A 12,649-nucleotide genomic window follows, 5' to 3' on the forward strand; every position below is an offset into this window, starting at 1 on the left:
CTCGGGTTTACTATGGTTTTCGGGGTCGCCGAATACAAATCTGGCGTCCTTTGACTTTTATCGCGTCAGGTTTAAGGTCATTGGAAGGTCAAATCGAGAGAACGGTAAAAAAATCCAAAAAAATACGTTATAGGTTTTTGGAGTCGCTAATTACGAATCTGGCATCCGTTGAACTCTATCTCTTCAGGTTCAAGTTCATTTGAAGGTCAAATCGAGAAAAACCGGTAAAAAATTTAAAAAAAATATGTTATAGGTTTTTGGGGTCGCTGATTACGAACCTGGTGTCCGCTGACCTTTATCGCGTTAGGTTCAAGGTCATGGGAAGGTCAAATCGAGAGAAAATTCTGAAAAAAATATGTTATCGATTTGACTTTCAAATGACCTTGAACCTGACGCGATAAAAGTCAAAGGACGCCAGATTTGTATTCGACGACCCCGAAAACCATAGTAAACCCGAGCTAACCTCAGAATACATGTTTAAGAGTGTCAAATCTTGCGAAAATACAGTTGGTGGGTAGTGGTGTTTCCTATATTTGTAGGGGGGTGGGGGTGGCTGGGGGGTAGTCCGTTTAGCGTTCAATCGACTCGGGATACTTATAATATACTACCATGATTTTTCAGATTTTTTGGTCCAAAAATAAATTAGGCCAAAAACCGGCCTTACCGACCCTCCCCCTTTAACGCATAAAAAACCTTACGGAAAAACGAAAAATTTCCAATATTGACGGAAATTTACAGCATCCAAAAAATGCTGACATTTACGGTAAATTATTTCGAGATGGCCCAATCAGTATTCACTGCTCAAAAACAATCTTTCAAGTATCATTTGTTCAAAGTACGAAAGCGCAGCAGCTATAGGTTTAAAATCACTATTTGTGATACAAGTGCGCAAAATAGACTATTTCCGAAGAGTGTGAAGCTGACAGCATGTGCCGCAGGCTCGGAGCACGAGTCGAAAGTAGTAATCGCTTTTGTGTGCGTATAGTACACGCTACTTTTTGCAAAAAAACCACCTAAGAAAATTATATAGCACATTTTTATTTTAACCTTCTTTCAATTAATTCACAGAATTCCATGAATTCTATTAATTCCGCGAAATCCATGGCTTCCGTAAACTCTATGAATTCCATGATTTCCGTGCATTTGATGAATTCCATGAATTCATTCCACTTAAATAATTCTTCGAAGTTCCACTTCTACCGTGCGTCCAGATACAAACATTTTTTTAAATATTTGTATTTTGCTGGTGCGCAGTTACGCATCTCTGAAGTGCGCACGCGCGTCCATTGCGCCGATTCGCAAAGTAGACACGTTTCATAGTGCGCATGCGCCATTATTATTCCCGCTTGAAAAACGTGAATGAAAAAGTCAAGATTTCAAAGACTTGAAATGTTTCAAAATATTAAAAAGAGTTGCAAATTGCATAACTTATATTGTCGTAATTATCTACAAAAAAGTCCTTTTCGTTGTAATAAAGTATAAAAACACTTTTAATATTCATTTTGGTACAGTCGAATGAAAAAACCCCAGTAACTGAATAGACATTCCAGTGGTCCATTTATTAGGCTTGAAAATATGAAAAAGTATATAATTTTTTAAATGTGAAGAGTGATTTTATTGAGCGAAGAATCTACACCTAGATTCAACCAACAAATTTCAATTTCAAAAAGTTTGATCCTTTTTCTGAAAAAATGATTTCGTTTTTTAAGCGGCAAATTTTTGAATCCTGATAGCTTTGCTTTCGAACTGTTCTCATTGGTTTAACAACTGAGTGCTGCCATCTTCTGGTTCGGGTACGTATCAGATGGATATAATATTCAAAAAAGGCTCACTCGGTCATAAGTCATCTCTCTAATTGAGTTGGTTTCAAACCTAGACGATCTATGACGTAATGTGGCATGCAATAAGTAGGATTAATTGCCTTTAAAGTCGGCTCGGCTTCTAACAAAGATACAGCCGTCAAGCCAAATAAGGTGTGAAATGGATCCACAATATCACCGGGTCGATCACTGAATCCCCCAGTTTCTACATCTTGGCACGATAGTATAAACTCCAGCTGCAAAAGAAACAACTATATTTAAATAGGACTTCAGAAATATATAATGTTATACAGAAAACTCTGTTCATTTTTGAAAAATTAAAGAGATTTCAATGCAAAAATTTAAAAGACATACCAATCGATCTTTATCTATCCAATGCAAACGGCCCAAAATCGCAAGAGAAGAGAGAACCCACCAAGAGTAGCAAACGTCGGGTAATTTTTCTGGCCTGCCATTTAGCCCACCAGAATTTAATTGCCTTTCACATAACCACCATCCTAATTTATCTTGGTCTATTATATGCAAATGGCCTGAAAAAAAAATATTATTTATTGGGTTTGGCAAAATATTTCGGAATAGTGAATAATGCAGGAAATTAATATGTACCTGTTATCGATAGCATACCAACGCAACAATAAATTAGACCAGAATGACTTTCAGAATCTGGTTTTGAACCAAACCCCCCATCAAAGTTCATGCAACTCTTTATAAATTCTACGGCCTTTTCCACGTCTATTTCATCTAATCGTCCCTTAAAACAAAACAGTTTTTTAATGCCCCTGTGAAAGCATCTAACCTTATTTTTAAATAGATTCATTCTAATAAAAGAATTTTTATTTGCAAATAAAATCAAAACTTTCAAACCAAAAAATAGTAAATTCACGATTATTTTGTTTTCATTGTTAAAAGGCCACTATTTCTACAATTATTAAAGAATAATAATTTAAGTTGGCCTTACCAAGAGGGACAAGGTAGCGACTGCACAAAATGAAAACCGGGTGTCTATTTCACCCCAAATGTCCCCGGTGAAGCTTCCATCGGGTTGTTGTCTTTCCTTTACATACTTTACAACTTTGTCGACATTAATCACATCCAAATTATCAAATGTACAAAGTATTTGGACTGCGCTTAAAGTATGTAACAAATGAGGATCGTGATCGATACTAGCACCAATTCCTCCACAATCGTGTTGGCATTTTTGTATAAATTCTAAAACTTCCTCTTTATTTGTGCGATCCAATTGACCCATAAGATCCAGAGCTGTCAGGCCCCAGTACATTCCTGACATCCTTAAGTGCTCTGTCATACAATATGTCTGCAGAAATAAATGGGTAAAATCAAAAGCTTGACAATATTGTGTCCCTGGAATACTATACGCTTGTAGTCAGAGACATAATTTTATTAATTAAAGGTTTTATTAAGCGTACTTTCTCCGATAATATCCTATATGCCAATTTTTTTATATGACACTTTTTTTAAATTTATGGCATTATCTAGTTTAACATCAGAGAAAGCTTAAAATCTAATTGTCAATACGCGCTTTATTTCAGAAGTAACTGCAGAATTACAAACTTAGGCTATTTTTTTATTTACAATTACAGTTGCAGAGTTATCGTCACTTTTGTAGGAAGTTAGAACCAAGACACAATCTCGAAGTTTGAGTGCCTCATCTTTCTCCATAAGTACTACTAGAATTGCATTTTTTTAGATAATCAGGGCCTATTTCTGTATTGACTCAAATCTGTATTCGGAGTGAGAAATCGGCTAATTTCAATCATTTTTGTGCACAAAGAGCACCAAAAAAAAGTTTTACACAAAAATAGAGTTCTGAGCCGGTTATATTACTTTGAGAACGGTAACGATAATGGGAATATTACCGAGAATATAACCGAGAAATAAATTCTCTGAGAATTTATGAGAATCTCGGAATTTATTTTAATTAACATTTTTTCGTTAACTTTTCGGTTGAAAAATCAACTCTTTTTTAAAAAGTTTGTCTGTTTTATTTTAAAGCTTACCTGCTTTAGCAGAAATTAAATCTGTTTTTGATAAAAATGCAACTGTTTGGTTAGAAATTAAATTATTATAATATTTTCTTGAATAAACTTAGCTATTTCGTAGAAAATTTACTTTTTGTTTAAAAATTATTTTTTAGTGTTGAAAAATGAACTGAAATATTTTCTGGATGAAAGTTCCACTTATAAAAAAAATTGTTTTTTATCACAAATCCATCTGTTTTAGCACAAAATTGATCTTTTTTGGATAAAAATGCAACTATTTGGTAGAGAATTTAACTATATTGTTAAAATAATAAATAAATAAATAAGGCATTATTTTGCTTTAAAATAAATTTTATATTTTTTGATAAAAATGCAACTATTTGCCGGAGAATTAAACAATTTGGTTAAAAAGTCATCCTTTTTGGTTGAAAACCAGTCTTTTTGGATTGAAAATTGAATTTTTTTAGTAGAAAATTATTTCTTGTTAGAAAATTCATAGTTTGATCGTGAAAACTTGACTAAAATATTTTTCAACAGAAAATTCAACTATTTGTTTGAAAATGTATCTTTTTGATTTGAAGCTTCACCTGTTATAGAAAAATTTCATTTTTTGTATGAAAATCGAACTTTTTAGTTAAAAATCGTTCTTCTTTCCTTGATAATTCAATTAATTTGTTTAAAACTTTTCGTTGAATCGCTTTGTTAAGAAATCACTCTTTTTTTGCTAAAGATTTATATTTTAAGTTAAACAGTTATCTTGTTGGTTGAAAGTTTAATCATTTTGTTACAAATTAATCTTTTTTAATTGAAAATTCAAGTACTTGGGTCAAAGTTAAGTCACATTGTGAAATTTTTTTTTCATTGAAGGTTTATGTCGGGTTAAAAATATAGCTGTTTAGTGGAAAATACTTCTTTTTTTGTTTAGAATTCATTTTTTAACAGAAAAAGGAACTTTTCCATTTTTTATGATTGTATTATTTTTTTGTTAAAAAATTGCATTTTTGTGAAAAATATTTTTGTCTTTTGGTTAGAAGGTTCAATTTAGATAAACTTTTATTTATTTTTTGAGTGAAAAATATTTATTTGTTGGAAATTCGTCTTTTTGGTTTTAAAATTCTTTTCTTTTGTATATGAAACACTGTAATTCCTGAATATGTCTGAGCTATAAGATAATGTATATTCAACCGCTGATATAACCTAAACAATACAAATATTTTTAACAATCATAAATTCTGTCATATTGTCGGTTATATAACCTGAACTTAAATTCTCGGGAATTTAAGAACTCTACACAAAAACTTCATAAATTAGCCAATTTCGCACTCCGAATACAAATTTAATTCAAAACAGGAATAGGCCCTAATTATATTATTCTTAAATAATTTAATGTGCTCTGCATATATTTTTTTTAACTTTGACATTTTTCTGTTTGATCACAGTCAGATGTCCTGTAACGCGATATTCAGCAACGTGCAAAATTCATATCCATCACAAATACATTCCTTTATCTCTAATAGTTATTTTTCCATACTACCTCGGATTGGATTTAATTTTGAAAAAACATTTTAGGTGGTTTCAAAACTTTATTTTAGAGAATCTCGTTGTCTAAAGTGATCAATATTTTGGTAATCACCCTTATAAAGAAATGTGAAAGCGAAAATATTAACAAAATATTGTATTATGGCTAATACTTTTTAAATTAATTTTATTTTGAAAAAGAATACGATGAAATTATAATTTTTATATTTTGAGCTTCCATAAACATATTCAATTGTTATTTTTGACTTACAAAATAACGCAAATATTTTATGTAAAAAAATTGTCATTAAATACAAAAAAATTCTTATAAGTATAAATATAAAGAAAATATATGATGTAATATTGTTATTAAATTAGACTTACATAATCGTCTTTGTTCATTCCATACGAAAGGAGATAATTTGCATGCTTTTCCAACAATAATGGTGGAATTTCAGCTGGCAGTTCAATATCTTTCCTTAAGAATGCCTGTTAAAATCAATAAAAATATTATCTAATGCCATTCATAATAATGTAAGTAACATTTCGTTGATAGATGAACATCCTGTGATAACAATTTTATTAAAATATTATATTTTTAGAGAATTTGTATTTCATCAGTTTTATTTGACAATTTATAATCATCTTTATAATCCAATAACTTGCTGTAGAATTCAATAGTATGTAATAGAAAAACCAAACCGCAGTATAATACAATGACGAATTGAAAAAACTTAAAAATGCAAAAGAAGCAAGAAATTTTGAAAGAAAAATTAATGAATGAAAAATAAGTTTCAACATTTTAATCATCAAAATACCATAAAAAAGCGATTATATAAATGAATAATACATAATATGTATACAAGATTATGAAAATTCTCTAAATAAACGTTATTAGATCAATAAACGCAAAAATTCATAATATAAATAACAATTACTTACCATTTTTAAGAAAAAAAATCGCTTCAAAACTTGCCCCCGATTTCTTTCTGATTCTTCTTCCTTTTGCAACCTTACTTTTGGATCACGTAAATTTCTTGAAAGTGATGATTTAATGATTAAATCCACCCATCCTGGGCATCCTTCGATTCATTTCACTACACTTGTTTATGAATAGGCTCTCTTAATTGAGGACTTTCAATTTAATGAAGTCAGTCAAATTAATAAATAATAAAATCCGCATATGTTTCATAACCTCAAAACAAAATGTCATTTAACTGTTCGTAGTACTTGTTTACCTTGTGCTCATCACATAAACACTAAAATAGTCTTAATAAACTCTCAATCCTTTTTTTTCGTATAATTTCACTAAAAATAGTGTAAGCGACTGAAACCCCTATTTTTTAAATAACTTTCGGCCGTTGTTACAACAATGTTTAAGAATCACTAGCGAAGTTACTGCGCTACTGTCACTGCACATGACATGTCTTCACTCATGCGCACAAAGCTACTCCAAAAGCATGTTCTACTTTTCTGCTCCAACATAATTTTTTCAAATCTAATTTATGATTTAATGATCACAGAGGATATTGATTAATATAATTCTTTTGAATTTTACATTTCATGCACCCGAATTATTTATAATATTGATGGTTATTTCATAAAAATTGCATTTCAAACCGAACAGAGCGCCAAGTTGTATTCGTGAATCGTGGTAAAGTGTTCTCAACTCAGGAGTACTTCAGGTTCAGTCATCTGTGTTGTAACATGGCGAGTCCGGGTTGTTGCGCGTTTTCCAACGACGGCCAATATTTAGCAAATTGCGGCATTGATGGCAAATTAAAGATTTACGAAACGGCCACAAATCGCCTAAAAGTAGACTATGTTCCTAATCAACATTTAAAATCCCCTTGCAGTGTACTGAGATGGATAACTGTGAGCCTTCAATCATCAAGCTCGGTATGCCATGTGGTTTTTATTTTTCATCAATTACAATCTCACCTGATAGTTTCCTACTACCCTGTCCAATTTTCGTGTTAAAATATTCTTCCCATTTCATTTTACTTTTTAGTCCTTTTTCCTGAAAGATTCCATCAATTTTTTGTAGACAATTAGTATTATTCTGGAAACCTAAAAAGTGAGGTTAGATACTTGTAACTCTGAACAACCTGAACAAAAAAACGTTAAGAAGCATGGACTACTATATTTATCTTGAATTGTTGCTTAATCCTATTTTTAAATAAATGATTCAAGACTGTAGCAAATTGGTGTAAGGGCTTATTTTTAATTCATTTATGTGATTATCGATTTATACGTTCAAAAGTTTTGTTTTAGTTTATTTTTTATTGATATTTTCTTATTTGTTCGCATAGACTGCTTAAAAATAACGGAATTTCAAATTGATTTAAATAGTTTTATGGAAACTCAAAAGTACAAATAAACTTAATAGTATAAACAAAGTCTTTGTAATAATATAAAAATTCTTCAGTTTTTTATTATTTAAATTTATACTAATAAAAGAACCGATTATTTTAACATTTTTATAGTGCAGTAATGTTTCGCTCAAAAAATTTTAAATAGAAGTTTATGTTTTGAATTTGCCATAGTTAAATTAATCAATTTTCTAATATTGAATTGTTAATTTTGAGTATTTAAATTTGAAACAGTTCTTTTTGTGCATTAGAATTTGAAGTTTTCAATTTTACGAATAGTCTTCTTTTTTCTGTGCGAATAGGAGAAACTGGATAAGAGACTATTTTTACCAAAAGGTCGGTAATTTAAAATCTGTTTAACCATTTAAATTTGTAATTTTACAATACTGAAGATTTAAAAATTGATATGATTCAATTCTAAATGTTAAAAATTTAAAATGGATTATTTTAAAGCCTTTGAGTTTGCTGTTGTTTAATTTTCAGTAGGTAATTCAGGATGACCGGTAAACCTGTAATTTTGCAAGACCGGGAATTTTACAAATGTTTATAAGAAAAATCTATACAATTATTTAAGATATCGCCAATTTTATGTCACATTATATCATGTAATTTTAAATAATTATTCTCTCTTTTCACTTTTTAAAATTTTATTTGTACAATTAAAAATTCGAAGTGTTTGAAATTGAAATGTATTGATAAAAACGTTCTCCGTTTATCAACTGTAAATATGAAGTAATCATTGATTTTATAAATTAAACTGTACTTTAAGTATTAAAAGTAAACAATAATTGATTTTATAACATGATTCTAAATCCTTTAAAATAAAAAGAATTTACAGATTTTAACGTTAAAAATTAAACAGCGACAATTCGAAAGGCTTATTAGTTAACCAAATATAAACGTTCGAATGAAACCTTACAAGCTATTTTTAATTTTAAAAATACTTCAAATGAAAAGATTCATAATTTAAACGCTTTTTTTTAATTTTTAGTTCTATTCGAATATTTTTCCAGTCTAAAATATTCCATTTTTAACTATTCATTTTGAAATTTGTATATTATGGAAAATAGCAATTATTTAATATTTATCATGTCTTACTGTTCATTTAAAATGATTGATTATAAATTAAATATTCAAAAATAATCAATTTGAAACTGAATTCTTTGAAATAGAAAGGCTTGAACCGTTAAAATTTTCAGGGAGCTAAATTTAGACGGTGAAAGTTACAATGTTAATTGTATCTATTTTCAAACTTTTTAACTTATAAGGTAATTTTTTTTTTATTTTTATGTATGTGTAAGTAAAAATTGTAAGTTAAAGTAAGTTATAGTAAGTTTAATAGATGTTACGATGTTTTTAAATGATTCAAAACTAATTTTAAACTTAAAATAATTTCAAATAATTTAAAAGAAAATGTAGAGTTTAGCAGATTTTGAACAAAAAATTTAAACCTTTCTGAGAATTGTGAGAAGTTTCATAAGAATATCAAGTTTTTAAAAATAATTCTTGCGCAAATTGAGAATTATTTTTTATTTTGAAAAATTATTTTTAAGAGAATATGTAAAAAGATTTCCAAAATTGTCAAAAAAGAATCTAGAAAATGTTAATTTAAAAAAAAATTAATTTTTCTAAATTGATTTTTTATTTTTTAAAATTAATAGCTAGTTAACAATAATTTGAAAAAATTAAGGATTTTATACGCACAATTAAGATTATAAAAATATAAATTGAAGTTAAAAATTACATGCGTCATTTACCTGAAAAATGGTCATTTTCCTTCTTAAATTTTTAGTTTAAAACCAAAATTTAACCATTAAAAAAAATTGTAAATAATAATTGTCCTGCCAAATTTCAAACATAAGTTTTAGGAAAACTTCGAATCATTCAAAAATATATTTTGAAGTTTTAAAAAGATTGTAAAAAATTGATGGCAAAGTTGAGGATTTTAAATAAATAATAGCAATTAAACAATCATTTTAAATGTAACAAAAAATATTATTAAAAATGAAAAATTCAATTTTTTGTTCAAACTATGCAAGATACGTAAAAAAATGAATTAACAAAAATTGTCCACTCAAAAAAATCTAGAAATTTGTCCCTAATTACTTTTTACAGGACGTGTAGTTTTTCTTTTAATCGTGCAATATTACATTGAACATAAAAAAATAACTTTTTGGGAAACCTACAGAAGATACGATAAATAAATTAATAGAGAAAACTTGTTAACCTAAAAGAGATCTACAAATTTGTTATAAATAATGTCTTAATAGGATGCGTAGTTTTTGTTTCAATATTGAAAACTGATAATAGAAATAAACAAATCAAATTTTTGGAAAGACTCTTTTTCTCATGAGGCACGTAATGAGAATGCGTTCGTTAAAGCCGAAGGAGCTTCAACAAAAGAAAATTCACATTAACGACCTTTAATTTAAACAGTTCTATGCAAAAATGTGGGGGAAATACAATGACTAAGCGCGTAGCGCTAGGTAAACACAGTAGCTTGCGCGAAGCGTGTGATGAGAATGCGCTTTTAAAAGCTTTGAAAATGCATATTTTTATTACTTTAAATTCATTCTTTTTTAGCTTTAATAGTTGTAATTTTTTTATTTCATTGACCGTGAATTTTTTTTGCAAATCTCGTAATAATTAAGTAACTTTGAGCTTAAAGTATTAAAAATTCAATTATTCAAAATTGTAAGCGTTTCCAATTACATAAACTCAAACTACGGACCTATTTTTTTGAAATTTGAGAAGTCATCAAACCATATTTAAAAGGATCATGATTTTGTGTTAAACTATTAATCATATTTTTCAGCCTTCGCCATGGAAGAAACGGAAGAGGAAATCGATGGAGGACGAATCACTTCAAAAGGAAGTAATAGCAATGGGTTCCGCAAACGGAAACATAACAATATTCGACGTAGCTTCTTCATCAGTTAGTGTTCAACTACAAAATGGCCACACAACGTCCGTTTCAGCGATTGCGTGGGAAGCATGGACTGGTCTTTTTACAGCAGCTGAGGACCACCAAATCATACACTGGAATATGCAGGAAAACGGTATCAAGTGTAAATGGAAATCGGGCAAAGGAAAAGTGACTGCCATTGCAATTTTACCCGACGGCTGTTCAATCCTCACTGGTGAGAGAGTTATAACCTGGTGGGACCTTTCGACGAAAGGCGTGATCGGAACTTTTACTGGACATGTTAATCAAGTTAATTCTTTGAACATCGTAAGGATAGACGATGATACTAGTTACCTCATCAGTGGTGCCAGTGGAGACTCGTACCTCAGCGTCTGGTCTCTCAATGAAGTAAGACTTAATTTAAGCAGCATTAATTTAATAATAAACGCGGGCATGGAAATATGCTCGAGTATGTGCTCGACATTTATGTGCTTTCAGAATTTAATGAGCATTTTGAATTATGATTTAGAAACTCGTGTTTTCTATCTTTAGTAAGAAAAATTACATTGTTTAAATTTCACGGGTAAATGTATCGCTGCAAATTGGAAAGGGCGCTTAATTTGAATGGTAAAGGAAGTCAAAGTAATAGATAATGTATTATTCTCATGAAACAGTGTCTTATTCAGGGCTGCTATGATATCCCAATTTCTACATTCTTCTAGGTATAAAACCAACCATACACCTAGAAGATTAATAATATAAATGCACACAAAAATTTTTAGTTGAGTTTTTTAATAAAATATATATATTTTGTACCTAAGAAATGAATTTTTAACTAACATGAAGAATCTTTAATAAAAAAATTAACTTTTCATCAAATATTTCATGGAATTTTCTACTCAAATGATTAATTTTATACAAAAAAGATTCATTTTTTAAAAAGTACATGAACGTTAATCTAAAAAATACTGATTTTCAATTTAATTTTAAACCCAAAAGATGAATTTTCAACCAAAAAATATAGAAATTTTTAATTGAAAAAGGTACATTTACAAACTAAAAGTAGAATAGTTCAACTTGCAATTAGAAAAGAAATTCTTAAACAAACTTTTTTAAGCAGAATTAATTAATTTTAAATTAAAAACATAAATTTTCAAGCAAAAATGGAATAGTTACAGCTTCAGCTAAAGAAAAATTATTTGTAACTAAAATGAAATGAATTTAGAGCCAAAGAAATAAATTTTTTAATTACACTGATGAATTTCCAACCCAAAAGATGAATTTTGTATAAAAAACGATTTTTTTACTAAATATTTTTTTTTTCAAACAAAGAAATGAATTCTTAACAAAAATAGAACAGTTAAATTTTCTACAAAACAAAAAAAATTTTAACGAAAAAGATTACATTTCTCTACAAAAAGGTAAATTTTCCACAAAAAATGGAGTAGTTAACGTGAATTTGCAACTAAAAATGTAAACTTTCTTCCAAAAATAATAGGCATGAATTTTGAATTAGTAAATTAAATTTCCAACCAAAAAAGAAATGAATTTGTAACAACATAGTTCAATCTTCAACCACAGAAATCAATTTTTAACCAAAAAGACGAAGTTTAAACTAATGAGTAGTACTGTTCTACTAAAAAAAGATGGATTTTCAACAAATAGTTGAATTTCCACCTAAAACATATATTTTCAACTAAAAATAACATAATTAAATTTCATTAAAAAACTTAATTTTCAATAAAAGCAAAGTATATTTTGAATAAAATAGTATAATTTTCAAACTAGAAAACACAATTTTTAACAAAATAATTACATTTTGAACAAAGAAAAAAGGTTTTTCAATCAAGACCACGAATTATCAACCAATTAAATGAATTTTTAACAAAGTATTTCCGCTTCCAACTAAGGAGTTGCATTTTCAACGGAAAAGGATTTTTATTTTATACCAAAAATAGTTGAATTCAACTAAAAACAAAATATTTTGAATCAACCGCTCCCGGCGAAATCCTGCGGTTGTCCTTATGACAAATT

The 12,649-nt window shown here is 28.7% G+C and overlaps 2 protein-coding genes across 2 annotated transcripts in view; one reads left to right on the forward strand and one right to left on the reverse strand.

Moving 5' to 3' along the window:
- Positions 1 to 1,530: 1,530 nt before the first annotated feature.
- Positions 1,531 to 6,861, reverse strand: LOC117168958 (geranylgeranyl transferase type-2 subunit beta). The gene is made up of 6 exons (XM_033354962.1): positions 6,281 to 6,861; positions 5,723 to 5,827; positions 2,779 to 3,135; positions 2,427 to 2,571; positions 2,175 to 2,350; positions 1,531 to 2,056 (listed from the first exon to the last, which is right to left on the reverse strand). Exons 1-6 carry the CDS (start codon positions 6,281 to 6,283, stop codon positions 1,844 to 1,846), a joined length of 999 nt encoding a protein of 332 aa, XP_033210853.1. The 5' UTR covers positions 6,284 to 6,861; the 3' UTR covers positions 1,531 to 1,843.
- LOC117168957 (WD repeat-containing protein 43) overlaps positions 6,829 to 12,649 on the forward strand; it is a 13,377-nt gene continuing 7,556 nt past the window's right edge. Inside the window, exons 1-2 of the mRNA XM_033354961.1 lie at positions 6,829 to 7,237; positions 10,526 to 11,023. Of these exons, the coding sequence (XP_033210852.1) occupies positions 7,046 to 7,237; positions 10,526 to 11,023 (690 nt within the window). The 5' untranslated portion in view covers positions 6,829 to 7,045. The remainder of the gene's footprint in view (positions 7,238 to 10,525; positions 11,024 to 12,649) is intronic.

The sequence above is a fragment of the Belonocnema kinseyi genome, chromosome 3, assembly GCF_010883055.1.
Source record: "Belonocnema kinseyi isolate 2016_QV_RU_SX_M_011 chromosome 3, B_treatae_v1, whole genome shotgun sequence".
Classification (NCBI taxonomy): domain Eukaryota; kingdom Metazoa; phylum Arthropoda; class Insecta; order Hymenoptera; family Cynipidae; genus Belonocnema; species Belonocnema kinseyi.